This window comes from Pantherophis guttatus, chromosome 1 (assembly GCF_059756535.1).
Source record: "Pantherophis guttatus breed Tessera chromosome 1, ASM5975653v1, whole genome shotgun sequence".
NCBI lineage: Eukaryota > Metazoa > Chordata > Lepidosauria > Squamata > Colubridae > Pantherophis > Pantherophis guttatus.
In genome coordinates, this window is record NC_142063.1 from 4334804 (window position 1) to 4360056 (window position 25253).

General features: G+C 39.8%; 1 protein-coding gene across 1 annotated transcript in view; it reads left to right on the forward strand.

Moving 5' to 3' along the window:
- Positions 1–1664: 1664 nt before the first annotated feature.
- LOC117659042 (uncharacterized) overlaps positions 1665–25253 on the forward strand; it is a 105847-nt gene continuing 82258 nt past the window's right edge. Inside the window, exons 1-4 of the mRNA XM_087883577.1 lie at positions 1665–1825; positions 3402–3693; positions 4919–5101; positions 6525–6743. Coding sequence (XP_087739703.1) covers positions 1665–1825; positions 3402–3693; positions 4919–5101; positions 6525–6743 — 855 coding nt within the window. The remainder of the gene's footprint in view (positions 1826–3401; positions 3694–4918; positions 5102–6524; positions 6744–25253) is intronic.

Below are 25253 nucleotides of genomic sequence, written 5' to 3' on the forward strand. Positions count from 1 at the left end.
TTTTCAGCAAAACCTCTGAGTTTCTGGATCTAAACTGCTCTCACTAACAAGACATGTAACAGGTTTCTGACTAGCTTTTTTACTGCTACTCTTTCATCCTGTCAATAAAACTGTCAGACTGTGGTGCTATCTCAAAATTAAATGAACTTCCAAACTGCCCATCTTTAAGGAAATCTTTCTTTAATTGAGCTCAGCCACCGGATCATGACTCCGCGTGGACAAGACTGACCTTTTGCCTCCCAATCCCTCCCTTTCTGATCCCCAAATCTCTGCTTCTCATTGGCTGTCTTCCAAGTCATTCTTCAGACTTCTTTTCCTCGTCATTTCCCAGGAATGTGCCCCCTCCCCTCTCTCCACGACAACCAGGCTTCAGAGGGATTTATCAGGCAAAAGTTTCAGAGTTTATCTTTCGCTCTCCTCTGCTCCCTCTCTATGCCAGCATTGCAACGCTGACAAAAACTTTTTATCAATCATTTCCTGAAGGAGTGGAGTGTGAAGGTTAGGGTTTAATTTTTTATTTTTGAAGGTGTGCCTTTTCTATCAGCACTATTGGTCTCTCAGGAAAGTGATAGACCTATAGTCTGTAGAGATTCTCAGTCATCCAGGTCATAGTTGTCCCAAAGGTGTTTTTTCAGGAGGCAACTGGACTTTCTTCTTCTTTCTTTTGAAAACTTGTCGCTTCTCCTCCAAGAAGCTTCTTCAGCCCTGACAGGATAGTGGGGAATGGAAGGATTTATATTCCTTTCAGACAGCTGATTATTTGCATCCTTTTAAAGGGTCATTGAAGCACTTGAAGGTTTATCTGTGTCACCTGAGTGGTGCTCCTGGTTCCTGCAGTCTGCAATTTTTTCCTCTGGAAATCCATTCCTTATTCCCACACCATTCCAAGGGTGTTCATCCCAAATTGTATAGCTAAACCGGTCTGGTCATGAAGCTCTTCCAATGAAGTGAAACATCTTCAAAGAAAAACAAGAAAGTCCAGTTGCCTCCTGAAAAAGCACCTTTGGGACAACCATGACCTGGATGATTGAGAATCTCCACAGACACTTCCGGTGCAGAGTTTAAATTAGCCTTATATTGTGAATACCCCATTCACTATTTGTAAGATGTATAAGAGAAATGAGCTTCTATATCATCCCTAACCATGAAAGAATCAATAAAACCCTTCTTCTACAAACACCTGCATTATTGATCAGTTTAGAAGGCTACAACTCATCACTATGCTTAGCCCTATATGAAAAAAAAAAAATCAGGCATAGGCCACACTCCATCTTGGGTGCAGTTGCTCAGGGGTTTCAGGTAGGCCAAATCCCACCTGGACCGTGACCCTCAATTCCATCTGCTTGAAGAACAAGAGACCACCAACATGTTTTTCCCCTTCTGGTACATGTAGGAAAGCTATTGCTAAGTGGGTAGGATGTTAGTCTTCCTTGCAATTATCAGAAGTACAGTAATTCATAATGTATCCCCCACAGATTTTTACCCACAAAAGTCTTCCAAGGCAAAACCTGTCTAAATGAAATAAAGTCTGAGCTCTCCCAAGAAGAACTGGGAGCTTCTCAACAAACTTTGATTTATGGTCTAAGAAGGAAGTCAGAAATATGAATGGGCTGGCTATCCTGCTCTTTCTCTTTTGGCTACTGTCTTCAACAGCTCATAAGATTATGCAAACTGTATGTGTAGCGAGGAACCCTCTGCGAACTGTGGAGGACTATTACAAGCCTGGAGATCTCATTATTGGGGGGAATTTGCTCCTGGAAAAGTTTGCTCTCTTTGAAATGATAGAGTTTCACCATCAGCCATCAAAGACAGGAATTACAAAAAGGTATGTTTTACTCAGAAGGGAGTATATTCGAAGAGTTTCTGCATTTGGGGATTCAGGAGACAACTTTCATAAATTAATATTCTTTCCCCCCCCATATTTTATTTTTTTTATTTATATAACACTCAATTTTCATCAAAAAGTGTGTATTCTGGGTACAGTTATATTTTGATAGTCATATTTATACATCTTCATTATATTTAGTCATCACCATCATATTAAAAATATAACATAAGGATATAATAACCTTAATATTTAACATTTAACATCATATTCTTTTTTAACGACTCCTTTGTACCATTTCTTCCCTTTATATCTCTTCCTTTCTAACCTCTGTTTCTATTATCGAGCCATTGATAAAATGTGTCCCATATCAAAAAATATTCTGTTTCTTCTTTATCCTTAATAGCAAGTGTTAATCTATCCATTTCTGCACAATCTAATAATATCACATGTGGTGTTCATGCCCAAGAGCTAGAAAATATTGGATAAAAATACAGACATGGCTGGAAAAAAATGATAAAACTACATATTAATCTGAAACCAGAGATATTTTTGCTGGGCCGTCTACCAGCAAAATATGATAAAAAGACTGCATATTTGATTTTGCATATGTTAACAGCAGCCAGAATTGTATTTGTGCAACAATGGAAAAGTGATGAGACCCTGTCTGAGGAGAATGTAATTTAAAAACATAAATTATTATTCTACTGATGTTTTCAGGTTCTGTTGCAGTTTAGAAGCCTTGGTGCTTTCCTGGATAAAGAAACCTTCTTATAAAATAGGGTAGAATGTTCCAGTTTCTTCAGGAGGATGATAAACAGCACAATAAGTGAGGAAGGGTATATGTGTCAGAAACTGTGCTGGCTTAGTGAAAAAGGTCATTTCTATTATTTATTTGGAGAAAAAAATCATGCTGGAAAACTCAAAGAAAAGGCAAATCTAGTTACAGTGGATAGCTAATCAATCTTGTTGCCTTCAGTTGAGTATTATGAACAGAGTGGTTCCCAGAGCTGAAATACCGTATAAGACACACTTTTCCACCCTGGAAAAGAGGATGAAAATTTGGGTGTGTCTTATACACTCAATGTAGCCCCACACAACCACCAGCCCCCACCCTTTGGCCTCCACACATCCTCTCAAACAAAGCTTTTGGTGCTTTTGGATGCTGCAAATGCAGCCTCTCAAACAGAATTTTTTTCCTTATTTTCCTCCCCCCCAAAATAAGGTGTGTCTTATACTCTGGAGCGTCTTATACTCAAAAAAATATGGTACTCTTTAAAAGGATAATCAAACAGCCAAATCTATTAAAGATATTTCTCATGTGGATGAGTCATGGCTGTTTAGGATTGTAAATCTGTAAACGTCTCAGCCGCTCTCTACATGGACCATGGTTTCACGAGGATGGTCCATCCACACAATCTTCTTAATCACATTTTCTTGTCCAAGGACACACAACAAATATATTCACCACCTCAAAGTCTGGGAGAGCACCCCTACAAACACACTTAAGGAAAGGCAACCTCCCTTAGCACCCAAAATGTTCTCTCTAATATTTCCTAATGTTTTCTCATTACAGCATTGAATTCAAGAATTATCCGCTAATTCTGGCCTTGGTACATGCAGCCACAAAAATCAACAAGGATTTGGTTCTGCTTCCCAACATCACACTCGGCCTCCATATTTATGACAATAAGGAGACTGTTAGGAGGATTTCCTGGAACAGCCTCTCTCTTCTGTCCACACGACGCCGAATGGTTCCAGCTTACAAATGTGACAAGCAGGATACATTGCTCTCTGTTGTTGGAGATGTCAACTCCCAATACTCAAGGCAGATGGCCTCCATCTTCAGCATCTTCAAGGTCACACAGGTAAAGGGGTCATGTAGGGTACCAGTATAGAGCAAGCACAAAGCATAAGCACACACAGAAGTCAAAAATGAAGCCAAAGTTACTTGAGGAAAATCAGGACCTCGTCCCTGCCCTCCCTCCATGACCAGTTTGTCTTCGGCCAATGAAGGTTCACCTAGGTGATTTGCGAGCGCTGAGTTGTTTGGGGTAATTCACATTCTTTCTCAGGGTGCATGTCCCTGAGGGCTGGCACAAACTGGTTCTGAGCTTCTCTGTTCTTCGTCAAGCTGTCATTCCCCCGCTCCCTATTTCTCATCAATTACTCACAGGAGTTTATTGCCCATTTGCTTCCCCATGCCCACCACTCTACCCCACAGCCATTGATGACAGGATGCCAGTGAGGCGCCAGGCCAAAGATGGCAGACCTGACATCCAAAGATGCAGTTTAGCTACAGCCATCTGGTCACAGGGAAACTGAGCTCAGTTAAAGTGACGAGATAGATAAAAATAAAAACTATACTTATTAGTGAAAAGTACACTTCTAGAAAAGGGAGAGGTGGCTCAGTGGCTAAGACGCTGAGCTTGTCGATCGAAAGGTCAGCAGTTCAGCAGTTCGAATCCCTAGTGCCACATAACAGGGTGAGCTCCCAGCTTCTGCCAACCTAGCAGTTCGAAAGCAGGTAAAAAAATGCAAGTAGAAAAATAGGGACCACCTTTGGTGGGAAGGGAACAGCTTTCTGTGCGCCTTTGGCATTGAGTCATGCCGACCACATGACCATGAAGACATCTTCGGACTGTGCTGATTCTTCAGCTTTGAAACGGAGATGAGCACTGCCCCCTAGAGTCAGGAACGACTTGCATATGTGCAAGGGGAACCTTTTCCTTTATCTTTTACACTTGTAGAATAAACCAATCTTTTTTTATACATAGCAAAGAAAAAGCATTGAGCTGCATGATCTTCACACACCTGTTGAAATCCAAATTTGTAATTGTAACTGGGAGCCTTTCACTCCGTTCAAAGTGAATCAATTGAACAAGCAGAGCAGAAAGCTACTAATACTGAGTATTAACAGGAGGATATAATAACGTCATAAAAAACTGTGACAACTCTCCTTTTCTGCAGCTCGGTTTTCACGTCCTCAAGTTCACTCAGGAAGACAGAACTGTGTTCCCTTCCTTTTTCCGGATCAGCCCCAATGAACTTCCTCAGTATGTGGGTTTAGTCCGGCTGCTCCTGCATTTCCAGTGGAACTGGGTTGGGCTGGTGGCCCCTGAAAATGACAATGGAGAACTTTTCATCTCAACTCTGAGGCCGATGTTGAAGGAGAAGGAGATCTGCCTGGCCTTCACTCACCTGTTAGAATCTGTATCTGTTGCCTTTTCAGTGAACAAATGTCGTTCTTTAATCCCAACGTGGAATAAAGCTGAGGTGATTATTGTATTTGGAGAATCCAAGTGTATTAAAACTATATATATTTCTCTTTATCATTTGGAAAGGAGCAGCAATTTTGCAGTTAGAATTGTTTGGATCCTGACTTCTCATTGGGAAATAAGCGCATCTCACAAAATGTTGAAGTATCTAAAGCCTTTCCATGGTACATTGCATTTCAGGGATCACAGCCATGATATCCCAGAATTCAGGCATGTTCTTCTATCTTTAGACCCCTTGAACCCTCAAGGAGACCCCTTTCTCCCTCTCTGGTGGGAAAGGATTTTTGGCTGCAAGATCCAGAAACCAGGAGTGAGACTTAAAAAGGGGGAAAAACAATGTACGGGAAAGGAGAATTTAAAGGATGTGCCATCTTACATGTTTGAAACAAGCATGACAGGCGAAAGTTACAATATCTACAATGCTCTTTATGCTGTGGCACACGCTTTACATGCCATGCGTGGATCAGGAGCACAATCAGCCATGATGAGGCTTGGAAAAAGGATCACAAATGTCCAGTCATGGCAGGTAATTTCTCTGAATTTTACCCAGTCCACAGATCCTTAGAACTTTCCATGGACAATTTCTTGCTTAATTTATTCAATATATCCATGTCACCCTTATACCTATATCTGAAAACAAAATAAATTATTAAATAGCAAGCAGCAAACAAATAGCAGTTATTAAAATATGATAAAATATGTTAATGGTTTGATTAAAAATGGAAGCATACAAATTTCAGCAGGTATAGAATTGCATCAAAAGGGATGTGGTGGGTCAGTGGATAAGACGCTGAGCTTGTCGATCGAAAGATTGGCAGGTCAGCGGTTCAAATCCCTAGTGCCGCATAACGGGGTGAGCTCCCTTTACTTGTCTCAGCTTTTGCCAAACTAGCAGTTCGAAAGCACATAAAAAATGCAAGTAAGAAAATAGGGACCACCGTTGGTGGGAAGGGAACAGCGTTCCATGCACCTTTGGCGTTGAGTCTTGCCAACCACATGACCAGGGAGACATCTTCAGACACTGCTGGCTCTTTGGCTTTGAAACGGAGATGAGCACCACCCCCTAGAGTCAGGAACGACTAGCACATATGTGCAAGGGGAACCTTTACCTTTACCTTAGAATTGTACCTGGAATGGGGCATTAAAATATTTATATCTAATAATTATACTATTTTAAGTGAAGTTGAGGAAGCCAGAAAAAACACATGATAATAGAGTATTTTTGAAATGTTGGGGTCAATCTCTAATTCTCCAATACGAGATACCTATGATTTCACGCTGTTCCCGATCACTCAGTTATACCCCAATCTAACGTTAAAGATTGGCAATTATCTCCTAAGTTGATGGTCAGCAGAGAATGATAGTATCCATGATGTCTCATTTTTAATTACTCCACTTTCCAAGGGTCTCTTTTCTTTCAGCTTCTTGCCTATTTGAAGAATGTCAGGTTCAATAACAGTGCTGGAAATGAAGTCTCATTCTTAGAAAATGGACCCATGTCTGCTCACTATGATCTTCTCAACTGGATTTTCCTCCCCAATCAATCTTTTGTCCACATGAAAGTCGGGCAAATGGATCCCGGGGTTTCCCAAGGCCAGGATTTTACCATCAACTCCAATGCAATCATCTGGGCCAAAAAGGTGGGCTGGAAGGAAATGTCCTGAATTCAGAAAAAGGTTCATGTTCTCCTAGACATGCATAGAGCTTTCTTCCCAAGGTCACTCATGGTGGTTTATTCCTTGTGAAAAAGCCTCATGTAGACCACAGTTTCCTCCGAAATGGCCTGGCTGGGCTTGCTTCCTCAGGAGAAAAAATATGGTGCAGGTCAGCTGAGGGAGCAGATAATTGCAGGCACTTAAACTGTAGGGTGATGATGGTGGATGCAGTTGGGTCTTTGCACCATGACTCTCGCTGGGATGGCTGGGGGCTTTACACTTTGAGGCTATGCTGGAGCAGAAGGTGCTTCATGCTTTGCTACAATGCTGGGACATTTAAAGCTTTCGGCTACACTGTGGCTCAAGGGTTATTTATTTATTTATTTATTTATTTATTTATTTATTTATTTATTTATTTATTTATTTATTTATTTATTTATTTATTTATTTATATTTATATACCATCCTTTTCCCGAAGGACTCGGGTGGTTAACAGCCAACAGATAAAACACAAGAAATACAAAATTTAAAAACAGTATTAAAATCCAATTAAATTAATTTGGCCCACAATTAAAACACCCCTATATTAAGACCGATAATTAACAATTTAAGAATTAAAACAATTTAAAAGAGTTAGGCCAATCTGGCTTGCTGGGATAAAAACGTCTTTAGGGAACGGCGAAAAGTGCAAAGATCCGGGATCCTCCGTATCTCCGGGGACAGCTCATTCCAGAGTGTAGGTGCCCCCACAGAGAAGGCTCTCCCCCTGGGGGCCACAAGTCAACATGTTTGACCGACGGCACCCTGAGGAGGCCCTCTCTGTGGGAGCGCACTGGTCGGTGGGAGGCTATCGGTGGCAGAAGGCGGTCTCGTAAATACCCGGGTCCTAAGCCATGGAGCGCTCTAAAGGTGTAACCAATACCTTGAAGCACACCCGGAAGACCACCGGGAGCCAGTGCAGCTCGCGCAGGAGATGTGTTGCATGGGAGCGCCGAGTCGCCCTCATAACCACCCGTGCGGCCGCATTCTGGACCAGCTGAAGCCTCCGGGTGCTCCTCAAGGGGAGCCCCATGTAGAGAGCATTACAGTAGTCCAGGCAGGATGTGACGAGAGCATGAGTGACTGTGACTAAGGCATCCCGATCCAGAAAGGGACACAACTGGCAGATCAGGCAAACCTGATAAAAAGCCCCTCTGGCCACAGCCCTCATATGCTCTTCTAAAGACAGCCGTGCATCCAGGAGGACGCCCAAGTTTAGTGCCTCAATTAGGTTCAATAAGTGGGGAGTACCTTTAGCAATAGCAATAGCACTTAGGCTTATGTACCACTTCATAGTGCTTTATAGCCATCTCTAAGCTGTTTACAGAGTCAGAAGGATGGAAGGCTGAGTCAACTTTGAAGAGGGGAGAATTGAACTGTTGTCGGTTGGAAAAGTTGCACTTTAACCACTGTGCCACCAAGGCTTTTAAAGAAGAGAAGAGAAGAGAAGAGAAGAGAAGAGAAGAGAAGAGAAGAGAAGAGAAGAGAAGAGAAGAGAAGAGAATTTCTCCTTAGTTCTAGGTTGCTTCTCTCCTTGATTAGTTTCCACCCATTGCTTCTTCTCCTGCCTTCAAGTGCTTTGGAGAATAAATTGACTCCCCCTTCTTTGTGGCAGCTCCTGAGATATTGGAACACTGCTAACATGTGAGCCCTCATCCTTCTTTTCATCATGAGATAAGTGCCAGTCCCAAACATCAATTGGTTAGCTGGTTGTGCCACTGGTTTCAAATCTCCAGGAACTCTTCTGGTTGATGTTTCATGATGGTGAACCTGTTCTTCTAAAGACCTTTTGAAGATAGAGCTTTCAAGGGGGAAATTAAATGATGCATGACCATCAAATAGGCCATCTCAATCTTTTATCTTTTGTCTTTTAGAAGGTGCCCTTTGCCAGGTGTGGCATGAAGAGGTGCCAGGCAGGAGAGAGGAGAAGAGTTCCAGAGGGTGAGCAGGTTTGCTGCTACAAATGTGACCCTTGTCCAGAAGGCACCATTTCTAATCAGACAGGTAGAGCAATCTTCAAATGTAGATCTTTCACGTTCAGGGAAACCATTCAATATATTAAAATATTAAGTGATTTTGGTGATTTGTGGTAGGTCTGACATGCTTCACAACAGAGATGCAAATTGTTGTGCCCCCACCAGCCTAATTTCCCATTTCTGAGGAACTAGGATTGGCAAGATTGCTCTCTTCCCCAAATTTACAAGGTGCATTCAAGACAAAAATTTGCAGATTTCTTGCTCTCTTTTCCATTCCTCTAATCACATACCAATAGGAAAAGCAACTATGATCATTTCCCTGAATGTATAGTACAATGTGGTTGGGTGTTCCAATTTTGTATTATTTCACCCCTGGTTTGTGTGCATTTGTGTGTTACCTTATGATTTTATAACACTCCGAATGATGATGAAGCTAAGCAGCAAAAAGCAGGATTCCTGATGGAGAGAGCAGTCAATCTTCTTAGGCTTCCATTACAAAGTGGAGGGAAAATCAAGTGCCAACCCTTCTCTCCCTCGGAAAAAAGTTGCAAAATTTGGTACAGGTGATTACAGAGACAGAGATCTCAATATCTGAACAATTGATCCTCCAGGTTTATTTTGAACAAAAAACGAGTTGATTTTTACAGGGCAGGATAAGCTGCCCAGGGTGTCCTTTCTTATTGAATTGATAGATGTGGAAAGGAGTCATATCTGAGATGTGAGGCAAGAGGTATAATTCTTACTATGCTTGCTCTAGAAATATTTAGACAAAGACTCTTCATTTCAGATGCAGCCCGCTGTGACTCCTGCCCAGAAGACCAATATCCCAACATGGACAAGGACCAATGCATTGCGAAGAAGATCCACTTCCTTGCCTATCAAGACACTCTGGGATACTCTTTAGCATCTCTCACTCTTTCTCTCTCTTTGATCACATTGGCAGTCCTAGCAATTTTCCATAAGCATCGTGACACACCAATCGTCAAGGCCAACAATCGAGATCTGACATACATCCTCCTGGTCTCCCTCTTGCTCTGCTTCCTCTGCTCCTTCCTTTTCATTGGTCGACCCAGGAAGCTCACCTGTCTCTTCCGACAAACTGCCTTTGCCATTCTCTTTTCCCTTGCAGTTTCCTCTGTTCTGGCAAAAACTGTCATGGTGGTTCTGGCCTTCATGGCCACCAAGCCAGGAAACAAAACAAGGAAACTCTTAGGAAAACCACTGACCAACTCCATTGTCATAGTGTGTCCCCTGGTCCAAGCACTTCTTTGTGCCACCTGGCTGGGAACCTCTCCTCCATTTCTAAACTTGGACTTCCACTCCTTGTTTGGAGAGACCATCTTGGAATGTAATGAAGGCTCAGCTTCAATGTTTTACACTGTCCTTGCCTTCCTGGGTTTTTTGGCCCTCATCTGTTTCACTGTGGCCTTTCTGGCTAGGAAATTGCCTGATAGTTTTAATGAAGCCAAGTTCATTACTTTTAGCATGCTGGTCTTCTGCAGTGTTTGGATCACCTTCCTCCCCACCTACCTGAGCACCAAAGGGAAGTCCATGGTGGCCGTGGAGATTTTCTCCATTTTGGCCTCTGGAGCTGCTCTTTTGACTTGTATTTTTTTTCCAAAATGCTACATTATCCTACTAAGACCCGATCTGAATTGTAGGGAAAATATGATAAGAAACAAAAATCTTTGATCTTTTTCTCATTATTTATATTTTGAAAGAAAGTTTTCTTATTATTCTCTTTGACTTTTGTCTTTATTCATTCTGAGCCTTCTCTCTCCTGACTTCATTTTGCAGCTTTGGGCTATCTGCTGATATTCTGCCTTAGTTAAGTGTCCCTCTTTCCATTTTTTTGAACTTGTCCTTTGAAACATGTAAGGTAGACAGTACACTGCAGTAAACCATCAAGAAAATCTAGGTATTTAAGGTAAAGGTTCCCCTCACACATATGTGCTAGTCGTTCCTGACTCTAGGGGGCAGTGCTCATCTCCGAGCAGTTAGCACTGTCTGAAGACGTCTCTGTCGTCATGCCAAAGGCACACAGAACACTGTTACCTTCCCACCAAAGGTGGCCCCTATTTTTCTACTTGCATTTTTTATATGCTTTCGAACTGCTAGATTGGCAGAAGCTGGGACAAGTAATGGGACCTCACTCCGTTCCACAGCACTAGGGATTCAAACTGCTGAACTGCCGACCTTTCGATTGACAAGCTCATTGAACCACCGTGTCCCTTATCTAGGTGTTTACTAGGAGTCAAAAACAACCTGATGACATTTTAAAAAATCCTCAGTAAGAATCTATGTATGAGAGACCTGAAGTATCTCTAAACATTTTACATTTCTGCTTTAGGAAATTGGTTCCATTGTTGGGCTGCAGAGACACCTAGTAAGGGTCAGGGCCGGATTTTCCTATAGGCTAACTAGGCTTCAGCCTAGGGCCTCAAGATCAAGAGGGGCCTACATTCAAATTGTTAGCAAAATTAAAATTACACTTTCACTATAGGTGAAAGGGCCTCATAAGTGGAATAGCCTAGGGCCTCTTTTCATCTAAATCCGGCCCTGGTAAGGGTTTACCACACAGGTGGGTTCTACTTACCTTTACTACCAGTTCGCAATGGGGCCGCACTCTGCATATGCAGAGGCTTCCTGATGACGTCTGGGTCAGTGGGCAGAGCTTCTTACTGGTTTTACTATCGGTTCTTGTGAACCAGTTTGAACCGGGGGCAACCCACCACTGGTTTACCAATCTTGCAACAATTCCCCTCACATCCTGGACATAAACTGTTTCAACTCCTACACTCCTGCATTGCACACCCGAACAACTAGACACAAGAACAGTTTTTCCCCGAACACCATCACTCTGCTAAACAAATAATTCCCTCAACACTGTCAAACTAGTTACTAAGTCTGCACTACTATTAATCTTCTCATCGTTCCCATCACCCATCTCCTTCCACTTATGACTGTATGACTGTAACTTTGTTGCTTGTATTCTTCCAATTTAGATCGATATTGCTTCCTGATTGCTTATTTGTACCCTATGACTATCATTAAGTGTTGTACCTTATGATTCTTGACAAATGTATCTTTTCTTTTATGTACACTGAGAGCATATGCACCAAGACAAATTCCTTGTGTGTCCAATCACACTTGGCCAATAAAAAAATTCTATTCTATTCTATTCTATTCTATTCTATTCTATTCTATTCTATTCTATTCTATTCTATTCTATTCTATTCTATTCTATTCCATTCCATTCCATTCCATTCCATATTTTCCATGTAAACCTAGAAATAGCCTTTTGCCATTGTTTCAATGAAATATCAGCACCACTACTGGTAGAGTCTGGAATAAAAAACAGTCTGGTAAAAACCTTCAGCATAATTACACTCAAAAAAGTGTAAATGTTGTAGTTGTAAGAGTCACCTCGAGGTATCTGACCTTTTACATCACCTTAAAATGTGATATCTTTATCAAAAATTCATAATCTTTAGTCCTATTTTAAACCAGCATTTTTTCCTGTTTATTTTAAAACTGGCTAAGTCCCAATATTGGTCCTCCCTTCATATCCAACAACTTTTCAGGTATTGGGACAAAATTTCTTTATCAGAAAAATATAGCATAACACTTTTTCTGATTTCAACTACTTTAAACTAGTATTAACATCTTGTGAGATCTTGCTACCTAATTTTAACTTCTATGGGAGAAATTAATTTCTAATTTTACCCCTGACAAGTATAAGTAAATCAGTTATTTGGTATAAATTTTGGAATGATTGTTCAAACTTACTAGAATACCACTCACTGTTTTGAGCCACTCTGCCCCACTAGCACTCAATACTATCCAAACAAACTATGGCTCAGATGAAACTCCATCTTGTTTCCAGGGGTTCAATTTGATGTAGGTCAAATACTCAACTTCACCTTGACTCTCAAGTCTATCTGCACTAGGTATTAACAACAAGGGACACAAACATGTTTTTCTTCATTCTGGTTTATAAATAAAATCTATCGCTGAGTGAGTAGGAGGATTCCTTTTCTTTGCAATTGTCAGAAGAGTAATTCTTAATGTATCCCTCTGGATTTCTGTCCTCCAAATTATTCCAGGATAAAAGCTGCTTTGAAAATATGTTCCAAAGTCTTCCACTAGGGGCAGGATATGACAAATTAGCTTGTTTTGAAAAGAGTCATTCTTGGGTTTGTTGAGACTCAGCTATCCTTACTTTTCTCTTTGTTCATGCCTGCAATTCAGCTTCTGCACGAATCTTGATTTCTGACTTAGGAAGGACAAGAATGACTGGGCTGCCTCTCCTGCTGCTGCTCTTCTGCCTCTCTCCTCCAACTGCTGCTAAGAGGAGGCAAACTGTATGTGTGTTGAGGAATTTGTTCAAGCCTTATGGAAAATGGAACTATTACAGGCCTGGTGATCTCATTATTGGTGGGAATTTACCCCTGGCAACTCTTATGTCCTCCAGTGTCCCACGTTTTCAGAAGGAACCATTCCGGCTTCCTTTTAAAATTTTGTAAGTTTCACCTGGCAGGGAAAGATGCGTGAATTTCTGGTTGTGTTCTGGATTCAGGGATTCCTTTTAGAAATCCTTGTTCTACTGTTCTAATGTTCTAGTGTAGTTCTTCTTGTCTTTGATCATAAAACAGGTTAGGATTCTCAATCATTCTAGAACTATATATCCGGAAAGTGATAGACCATATAAAAAGTGAGGAAGGAACGACAAATTTGAAACTGTGCTGGCCTAAAACAAAGTTGACATAATGTTCATTTGGGAAGAAAAGCATGGTAGAAAACTCAAAGAAAAGCTTAATCATTTTTCAATGTATGGTACTGTAATAAGACCAGTTTTGTGTTGTGGTGACCAGTACAAAAATATTTTGAGACATTGGAAAGCATCCAGAGAAGAGCCACAAAGATGATTACGGGACTGAAGGCTAACATGTACAAAGAATGGTTACAGAAATGGGGTCTAATGAAAAGAAGGAGTAGGGGGGGACATGATAGCACTGTTCCAATATTTAAAGAGCTTCTACAAAGACAAGAGGATCAAACTATTTTCCAAAGCACCAAGATAAGAAACAACCGACAGAAGATAGAGTAATTAATAAGATTATGGAATGTGCAGAAATGGACAGACTTACAAAAGAATTACAAGATAAAGAGGAACATGATTATTATCTAGTATGGGAAAAGTGGTATACCTGGTTGAAAAATAGAAAAAGGAAAAAAGAATAGGGAGTAATTGGAGTTACAGAAACAGGAACATAAATCACTAACATAAATTAACAATGAATCATAAAGATAGATGTATGAGTAAGATCAAACAGGGAAGAGTCAAAACACAAATAAGAACATACATTACTGTTGTTTATTTGACAATATATATTTGACAAAATGTATATTTGAAATCTTTGTTTACATGTTTTGTTCTGTATGTTTTGTTGTCACTAGTTCTGTTTTGTTTGTACTTTTAAACAAATAAAAATTTATTTAATTAAAAAAAATGATTGATGCCATTAAATTTCCCATCCATAGTCTGGCAAAAATTTAATATTACAAACTTAGGTGATATGTGTATGTTTATATGTGATGAATATAATTTCAATACAGATCTGGTGTCCTTTTTGTTTTTGCTTTTGGCATGACTTTAAGATTCATCTTCCAAACTTTCCTGGATTTGAATGCCCAGGATGATGGATGAAAGTCAATGAAATATGGGTATGCCATCTAGTAAATGCTTGATTACCAATTGGATATCAATATTTTTCTTAGAAATATATTGACATGTCATTAATTGTGATTGTAATTCATCTACCATGTTCTTCAAAGTAGCATATTAGAATCTGGTGCCAAATAACTTCTTAAATTGCTTGTGAACAAGATATTTTCCATTGGAGAAGGAAAAAATGAGACCATTTACAGTAAATGTCAAATACGTTATTGGAATATAATTGAATTTCATTAAAAATAATCATTCCATTCAAAAAAAGAAAAAGAAAAAAAAAGAAACAACCACTGGAAACTAACCAAGGAGAAAAACAACTTAGAACTAAGAAGAAATTTCCTAATGGTGAAAGCAATTAACTAATGGCACAGCTTGCCTTTCTCCTTTGTTGCTAAGCCATACAATTTTAATCAAATGGCATCTATGAAAACAACAACAACACACAACTCAATGAAATCTGTGAATTGCTGAATGTCCCCAGCACACACTTCTCCCCTGTAATGTTTCCAATGTTTTCTTTACTATAGACCCATACTCAAGAAATACCAGCAGTTCCTGGCCTTAGTGTTCGCAGTCACAGAGATCAACAAAGATTTGGTTCTCCTCCCCAACATCAGCCTTGGCTTCCAGATTTGTGACAATGTTCGGATGGAGAGGAAGATTTCTTTAATCAGCCTCTCCTTTCTCTCCACACGAGGCCAAATGGTTCCAGGTTACAAATGTGACAGGCAGGACAATCTGCTCTCTGTCATTGGAGGTGATAATCCCAAATCCTCAAGGCAGATGGCCTCCATCTTCAACATCTACAAGGTCCCACAAGTAAGAGGGATCCATTGGATACAGTATGGTGTAGACAAAGAATGGAAACACACACAGAAGACAAGAATGTAGATGATGTTGCTGAGGAGAAAATCCTATTCATTTATTTTATTTTATGTTTCAAGATATATAACTCCAACAGACCGATAATGAAATAATTCTGTACTTGCCAAGAAGAATTAATTTCTAACTTTCATAAAAGTTTACCCACCATTTCATTGCAATTTATTACCTGTATCAGGTTAACAATTTCTTAGCTTTTGAAATCTTACAACCAGACAAAATATACTGCTCAAAAAAATAAAGGGAAGACAAGCAGAAGACATCCGAGATCTGAATGAATGAAATAGCCTTATTAAGTACTTTGTTCGTTACATACAGTAGTTTATACACTGCTCAAACAACTAAAGGGAACACAAAACTACTGTATGTAATGAACAAAGTATTTAATAAGGCTATTTCATTCATTCAGATCTTGGATGTCTTCTGCTTGTCTTCCCTTTATTTTTTTGAGCAGTGTATATAACTATCAGCTCTTCCTAGGAAGAGAAGCAGCTTAATCTTATTTTAATCAAAAGTAGGACTGCCCGACTGCTAGGTAAAAAAGCATACAATAGGGATCCCTAAAGTCAGCACAAAACTTTACTTTGTCTTTGAAAGAGAAATCTCTGTTTCTGCAGCTCGGTGTTGGCTTTGAGTTCCCTCAGGAATACAAACCAGTTTATCCTTCCTTCTTCCGGATTAATCCCAGTGACTTTCCTGAATGTGTGGGTTTAGTCCAGCTGCTCCTGCATTTCCAGTGGAACTGGGTTGGCCTTGTGACTTCTGAAGATGACAGTGGAGAACATTTCATCTCATCTCTGATGCCAATGCTGAAGGAGAAGGAGATCTGCCTGGCCTTCAATGAAAAGTGGAAATCTGAAAAATTTACTGTTGCACTAAATAAACTAATGTTCAAAATTTTGTTTAAAGTTGAAGTCATTATTCTGTTTGGAGACTCCACTGATATTGCAAATTTTTTGACAGTTCTGAACGTTTGTGTAAAATATAGAAAGGTCGAGAATGTTTGGATCCTAACATCTCATTGGAAATTTACTCTGGTTGGAGACCTTTTTCAAGGTGTAAAGATTTTGCATGGGGCTTTGCAGTTTAGGGACCAGACTGGCAATGTCTCAGAATTCAGCCACTTCCTCCTGTCTTTAGACCATTTGATCAAAGAAGGCGACGTCTTTCTCATGAATTGGTGGGAAATGCTCTTTGACTGCCTTAGTCCCAAACCAGGCAGGGTCCTTCCAAAAGGGGAACAACAGTGTACAGGAAAGGAGAATTTACAGGATCTTCCAGATGTAATTTTTGAAATGAACATGACAGGTGAAAGTTACAATATCTACAATGCCATTTATGCAGTGGCACACGAATTGCATACGATTTATGGATCAGTAGCGCGACCAGCTATGCTGAAGCTTGGAAAGAGGATCTCAAATGTCCATCCATGGAAGGTAATCTCTGCGACATTTTATCCAGTCCACAGATCAATAGAGAGGAAGCTTCTCATACGCATTTCTTGATATCGTATCAAGGGATATCATATCATTGCATCTCTGAACAGATTAAAACAACAATTAGTTTAACAAAACAATAATATGAATTAAATATAATACCGTATTTTTTGGAGTATAAGATGCACCTTTCCCCCCCAAAAAAGTGGGTGAAAATCAGGGTGTGCCTTATACTCCGAATGCCCAGCTTCTCAAAGGGAGGTTTCAGAGGCTGAAAAAAGCATCAGAAATGAAGCTTCAGAAAAAAAAGTTTCCAAACAGAGCTTAGAAAAGAAGCCCCCAAACAGAGCTTCAGAAAAGAAGCCCCCAAACAAAGCTTCAGAGGCTTTTTTTCTGAAGCTCTGTTTCGGAGGCTTTCAGAGGCAGATTTTTTTTTTTTTCCTGAAACAGAGTTTCAGAAGTTTCAAAGGCAGAAAAAAAAGCAAAAAAAAAAAAAAAAAAAAGCAAGGCACAGAGCTCACAACCAAGGAACCTGTTGCTAAAATTCACCTCTAGGAACAGCTGATTGAGGTATTCCGGGAGGCCTCCACTTGCCAATCAGCTTTTTTCTTATTTTCCTCCCAAAAAGCTAAGGTGTGTCTTATACTCCGAAAAATACGGGACTTTGTTGAAAGAGGGGACAAAAGAAAAGTCACCTAAGCCACTTGTGCATAATATCCATAGAGGGAAGATCTTCATATATGGTCCTGAAAAGGTATTCAACAGTTCCCTGAGTTTCAGGAGGTGACCAGGGAGGAGGTGTCATCCCAGAACATTATGATAATCTGGGTACATTTCAGGGGTAGGTTCTAAATTTTTTTACTACTGGTTCTGTGGGTGTGGCTTATTTTGTGGGTGTGGCTTGATGGTCATGTGACAATTATTTAGGATTTAACAGAGGTACTGGTCTACCAGGCTTTTAACTGCTTGCAGAGCTGTACCAATTTACCCATTTATTTTTGCAGGCACTGATCTACTCATGTATTTTTGCAAGCACTGACCTACTCATGTATTTTTGCAGGCACTGGTCTACCCATTTATTTTTGTAGGCACTGATCTACTCATGTATTTTTGCAGGCACTGGTCTACTCATTTGTTTTCTTTTAACACTGATCAGCTGTAGGGCAGCCCTTTGAAGCCGCGCGGCAAGAGTTTAAATTGTTTTTTTCCCTCTAGCCATCAGCTGGGACTCAGGAGGCAGCAATAGATTGGGGGTGGAGCCAAATAAAAGATAAGAATAATGCGGGAGTTGGGGGGGCACGGGGGGTGGTGGGCATGGGTGGTGGTGGGCACGGGGGGGGCAGAACCGGTTCGGTGACATCATATCGTCACCGCTACCGGCTCAGGAGAACCGGGCCAAACCAGGAGGAACCCACCACTGGTGCATTTGTGCAAGATGCAAGATGTTTCAGCAGGACAGTTGAGGTTCTAATGGGTATATCTGCAGAACCTCCTCAGTTTCCCTCAGTATTTAGCTTGAATCCAGCCTATAAAAGATACTCAGCTCAATTCATTTTAACCTCAAATTATGTTTCTATGAGTTACCATCTTGTGTGACTCCACCCCATTTGTTTAGTTTGCTGTTTCTTGTAGTGTTCAGCTTCTTAACAGAACAGAATGACAGAATTGGAAGAGACTTTGGAGGTCTTCTAGTCCAACCCCCTACTCAAGCAGGAAGCCTTTATAGCATTTCAGATAAAAGACTGTCCAATCTCTTCTTACAAACCTCCAGTGTTGAAGCACCCCACAACTTCTGGAGGCAGATTGTTCCACTGATTAATAGTAACTTCTAACTGTCAGGAAATTTCTCCTTAGTTCTAGGTTGATTCTCTCCTTGGTTAGTTTCTGTTGCAATATTTTCAGGATCAGACTCAATAATAGTAATAAGAGTTAGAGGTTTAAATATATTTCTCTTTAATTATAATAGGCATTCTATATTCACTGAATATTCACAGATAGAAGAGAAGAAAATGGTGAAGGTGGCTCCTTATATATACAAAGGGTGGAGCTAAGAGTGGGAGTGGTGAATTATGAATACATTAAGAGTCAAAGAATAAGTTAACCCCTGATATCCCATATATACATTATTTACACATTAGGGAATAAGGCATTTACATCTGACAAATCCCCCTCTAAATGCCGGTTCGCTATACAACACCAATTACATTCAGATTCAGGACAATATAAGACATACAATTTGGAAGTTAAGTATTTGTGCTGTTTAGAAGGTAAAGGCTTCGTCAATATGTCAGCTAATTGTTCAGAGGTATCACAATGTACTGCTTTGATAAATCCATCTTGAGACAATTGTCTCACATGCTTAAATTTTATATCTATATGCCTGGATCTTTGTCCAATGGCATCGGATCTAGATATTTCAATGGCTGCTTTATTGTCTTCATGCATAACAAAAGGCAAAGCAGGTTTTTTCCAAACATCTGAAATTAAATCATTAAACCATACAAGGTTATTTGCAGCTTTGGATAAACAAACATATTCCGCTTCTGTGGTTGAAGTGGCTACCAGTTCTTGTTTACCAGTGTACCAGTAAACTGGACAGTCATTTAACAGAAAAATATAACCAGAAGTACTTTTTCTGCATGATATATCTCCAGCCCAATCCGCATCTGCGTAACATGTAAGTTTTGGTTCTTTATTATCACTAGGTTCTAATACTAGGCAAAAATCTAATGTACTTTTCAGATATCTTAAAATTCTTTTGACAGCTTCCCAGTGATACACTGTTGGTTTACTAACGTGCCTTGATAATAAATTGAGTGGTAATGCAATATCTGGCCTAGTCCAATTAGATATATAAAGAAGTGAACCTATGACTGATCTATAAAATGTATTATCCTTGAATTCAGGGGAAGATTCATCAGTATTTCTAAGGAAATCAGTTTGCATAGGAGTGTCACAGGGTTTGGCATTGTTTAAATTGCATTTGTTTAGAAGTTCAATAATCTTATCTTTCTGAGTAAGTTTGAATCCCCTTTTAGTTTTGTTAATTTGTACACCAAGGTATTTGTTTACTTTACCTAGAGATTTCAACGAGAAATGTTCATTTAGCTTGTTTACAAAGATTTCTCTTCTCTCTTTGTGTTTTCCTATATATAAAATATCATCTACATAAATCAATACAAATTCAATGTAATCATCACTCTTTTTGACAAAGAAACAGTTATCAGCAGTGGTAGCATTGAAATCCATGGTCTTAAGTACTTTTACCAAGCAATCGTACCATCTTTTGCCAGATTGCTTTAATCCGTATAAACTCTTGTTCAATAGCCAAATTTCATTTTTATTAGTGTACTGACTGTGAGGTGCTCTTACATATATTTCCTTATCTAGTTTTGCGTGTAGATACGCAGTCTGTATGTCATATTGAAATACATCAAGATTGAGTGCGGATGCTACTACTAGAGCTGTTTTAACACTCTCTGTTCTTACTGTGGGGGAGTACGTGTCAGTATAGTCCTCCGGATATTTTTGTGCATAACCTTGTGCAACCAATCTAGCTTTGTATAGGGTATTGCCTCCTTCTAGGTTCTTAATTTTATAAATCCACCTGGTACCAATAATTGTTTTATCTTTAGGTGCAATCGCAGGTGTGAATACATTTAATCCTTGCAAACTTTCCATTTCTTTTTTCATAGCTAGTTCCCATTTTTCCTTTTCTTCACGAGGGAGTTTTAATACTTCCTCATATGTATTAGGTGTTATTTGTTCACCATCCATATGCATTATGTAATCTCTGTATTTATTTGGTATTTGATTTCTGTTGTTCCTAATAGCTCTTTCAGGTTTGCTATGGTAGTCATGCAAATATCTTGCTTCCTTTTTTGTTAATGTGTCTGTCTTTATTTTGTGTTGACTATTTGTCCATGTTTTGGTTTTGTTTTTATTTTTGTTGATATTTTGATTTTCTATTGTCCCTTCCTCACGAGATTTTGTATCTTTGCATTTATTTGGAAATATTTCATTAAGATGTAATTTAGACCAGTTGGCCTGTTCATGGAACACAGCTGTTCTGGAAACTATAAATTTGTTATTATTATCAATGAATCTGTACCCTTTGGTGCCAGTTTCATATCCCATAAATCTTAGTCTTCTGGATACGTTTTCTCCCTTTCTTCTCAACTGTTTAGGTATGTGTACGTCTGCAGTGACCCCAAATATGTGCATGTGTGCTAATTTTGGTTTCCTATTATACATCACCTCATATGGTGTCTTATTCACAATACTGGACCAGGTTCTATTTTGAGTGTAATTTGAATAATGTAAGGCCTCTGACCAAAATTGTTTGCCTAAACCAGCATCCTCTAATGTGCACCTAATCATGGTTTGTAATGTGGAATTCTTTCTCTCTACAATCCCGTTCTGGAACGCAGAAAATGGACTAGACGTGTAATGTAGCATTCCTCTATCCTTTAACCATTGGGAGAATTCTTTAGACATGAATTCACATCCCCTATCTGTCATAATTTGTTTTATTCTGATATTATGTTGTGTTTCTATGCGTTTGTAAAATTCCTTAAATTTTTGAAAGGTTTCATCCTTGTGTTTTAATGTGTAAACAAAACCATAGCGACTGTAATCGTCTACTATTGTTAGGAAGTAACGTTTTCTATAAGTGATTGATGGAGTTAATGGGCCAACTAAGTCCATGTGTACTAAGTCAAAAATTTTGTTAGTTGATCTGGTGGATTTTTTTGGCCTGGGACTAGTTTTTAGTTTAGTAGATTTACATACTGAGCATTCCAAATAATTTTCACAATTTTTTATTTTGACACCTTCTGCGTGTTCAGTCATTTTTTGTACTACAGGAAAACTTGCATGTCCTAACTTCCTATGTAAGATGTGAGCACACTCGTCATGAATTGGTTTACCTATTTTTGGTTTCTTCTCATTGTGTGTATCTGTGTGATCATGAGATATTTTACATTCATCATTGTCACTGTTACTAATATTTTCATCATCTGCCTCAATACAATCTTCCATATTTGAACCAATGTTATGTAACCATCTTTCTTTTGTTATCAGATAGGGTAGGCCTCCTTTAATCATCACAGTGCCTACATTTGTTTTATTCTTCTCTAAAGTTGCTTTTCCCTTTGAGAAAACTATATTGATGTCAGAATCTCTGCTTAGTTTTATGGCACTTAGTATGTTATGAGGTATTTCTGGTATTAACAATACCCCCTCTATTTTTCCTAGACCAGGCAAGGTCACATTCCCTCTGCCTAATACTTGAACTTTTTCTTGATTAGCTACCTTTATTACAAACTTATCTTCTGTAAATGAAGACAATATAATTTTGTTATTAGTGGTGTGATTAGTTGCCCCAGAATCAATAAGCCAATTATTGTTCTCATTTTGTTGCGTTTTAGTGCTGTCTTGTTTATTTAGTCCATTCAGTGAACCAGATTTTCTCTCTTTTGAATTTTCTCTGCCCCCTCTACTTTCTCTGTAATTTGGTGGGCTTCTATATTTATGTCTATCTGTGGAAGACTGTCTATAATTGTATTTATTCCTATATTCTGACCTATGTCTTTCCTTTGAAATTTTGGGACAATCTCTTCTATTATGTTCCCTGGACCCACAATTGTGGCATTTAAAAGTTTCATTATATTTTTCTTGGAAAGCTACCTTCCTAAAAGATTTGTGTTCTGTGTGATTGCTATAACGATTTTTTCTTGAATTGTCTTCTGCTATCAATTTGTTAGACAGACTTTCTATTGATAAATATCCTAGATTGATGGTGTCTAAGTGTGACATAAAACTATCCCATGATGAATCAAGTGAGTTGATAATAACACTTTTCATTGTTTGATCTGAAATCACTTCCCCCCTCAAATGCAGTTCAGCTCTTATTTTGTTTAAAGATATTAAATGCTCACTTATGGAAACCCCTGGTTTTACTCTGGAAGAAAAGAAGTCCTTAGACATTCTTGTGGTGGTAGCTACGCTATCGCTGTGAAACAAATTAAACATGCATTGAATTATTTCTGAAACAGTTAGATTTGGTTTGATGCTATGATACATTGCAGGAGACACGCTAGATATTATTAAGAAAAATGCCTTATGGTGTAAACAATCTATTTTTAAAGTCCAAGGTCTTCTTGGGGGACTAGTGATAAAAAATAGTAAATTTTCTTTCATAAAGACAACCTGGAGCTGTTGATACCATTCTTGCAAATTAATGCCATCAACCCTAAGTTTTGGGAAGTCACTGGGTAAGTTTCCCACATTATTTTGTCCATTACTTACAACCTGAGGTAGTCCGTGGTCTCGCAAGTGTAGGAAATTGCAAAACGGCATGGGGATGCTCGCAACGAGTCTGCGCGGTTCTCTGGCCAGTTCAAGTCTTTCCGGACCGTCTACGTAGTTTCGCACATGCGCGTTGTTCATTTCTTCTTTGGCGTCGTCGTGGAAGGTTCTCTCCATTGTAGCTCGCTCGCTCCGCTCCTCTTCAGACGAGTCGGTCTCTGGCTCGGTCTTAGGAGTTCTGATGGCGGCGACTGTTCTTCTCTTTCTTTTGGGTGCGTTGGCACTTGCTTCGGTTTGCGGTGTAGGGCGGAATCGACATGGCTCTCTGGGCTCGGGCGTCGTCGCTCTCGAAGTCAGGATGGGAGCGTGCATGTCTTGAAGTATCGGCTTGTTCGCTTGCTTCTTCGTTGGCGCTTTGGAAATTTTTAATTTTGGCCCAAATGCAGCAAAAAGCGTCTTCATTGCTGACTTTACTTGGGATTTCGTTAAGTCGTCTTCATTTTCTGATTCTGGCTCTTCCGAAGAGTTTGAATCCTCCTTTTCACTTTCGTTGTCTGATAACGTTTTTCGCGCCAGAAATTTTGAACTGAGCATTTTGATTGGCTCTGCTTCGCTCACTTTGGAGGCTTGTTGAAACCAAGATGGCTGCCATTCAAAATTTCGCGCGGGATCACATTTTTTCTTTTTCATAACGACTTTCTCTGTAGTCATATCACTCACAGTTTTTTGGTCTTTGGGTTTCTCTTTAGCGATGTTTTTCTCTCTCGCTGCTCCGCTGTTCTTCAGCATTTCTTGGAGGTTCGCGATGAGGCTTTCATCATTCTTCTGGCTTTTTAATAACTTCAATATCTCTGACCTGAGTTCGTTATTTTCTATTTCGATTTCCTCCTGGCCATCATTTTCATTTATTAATTCTTCTTCTTCAGTGGTGTATTCTTCGGATTCTCTCGAAATCGCGTTTGTGGATTCGTTGATTATTTCTTGTTCAGTTTCTATTTCTTTGCTGTAGGCCCTGGTGTTGGGCCTATCTTTCTTAGACATCTTTAGGTATTTATTGAGTCAATTAACCATCCTCTGCTACCAGCTTGTTGCAATATTTTCAGGATCAGACTCAATAATAGTAATAAGAGTTAGAGGTTTAAATATATTTCTCTTTAATTATAATAGGCATTCTATATTCACTGAATATTCACAGATAGAAGAGAAGAAAATGGTGAAGGTGGCTCCTTATATATACAAAGGGTGGAGCTAAGAGTGGGAGTGGTGAATTATGAATACATTAAGAGTCAAAGAATAAGTTAACCCCTGATATCCCATATATACATTATTTACACATTAGGGAATAAGGCATTTACATCTGACAGTTTCCATCCATTGTTTCTTGTCCTGCCTTCCAAATATCACGTGAGGAAAACCATACAATGAAAAATTGGGATGTGGTTTTAAAATCTTTGTGTGTAAGTACTGGTAGTCCTTGAGTTACAACAGTTCCTTTAGTGACCATTCAAAGATACAACAGCATCAGTGGTGGGATTCAACCAGTTCGCACCACTTCGGCAGAACCGGTTGTTAAATTGCTGGCTGGCCCCTCCCCTCCCTGCCCAGCCCCTTCCAGAAGTCCCCATGCACCCTGTTTTGGCTCCCAGGAGGCTGCAGGGAGGCCTACTAGGCCCAAAACGGGGCAGGTGGGAGGAACGCCCCCCCCGGCCTGTTTTTGCTCCCAGGAGGCTGCAGGGAGGCCTACTAGGCCCAAAACGGAGCGGGTGGGAGGAACCCCTCCCCCACAGCCTGTTTTTGCTCCCAGGAGGCTGCAGGGAGGCCTACTAGACCCAAAACGGGGTGGGTGGGAGGAAACCCCCCCCCACAGCCTGTTTTTGCTCCCAGGGGGGTGCAGGAGGCCGAGTGCTGCCTGTCACACCCACCATGGCCACGCCCACCCAGCCAGCCATTAGGGTAGAGAACCAGTTGTTAAATTATTTGAATCCCACCACTGAACAGCATTGAAAAAAGCGACTGATGACCATTTTTCACACTTACAACCATTCAGCATCCAAATGGACATGGGATCAGAATCAGATGCTTGGCAACTGACTCATATTTATTAAAAGTGTCACATTTA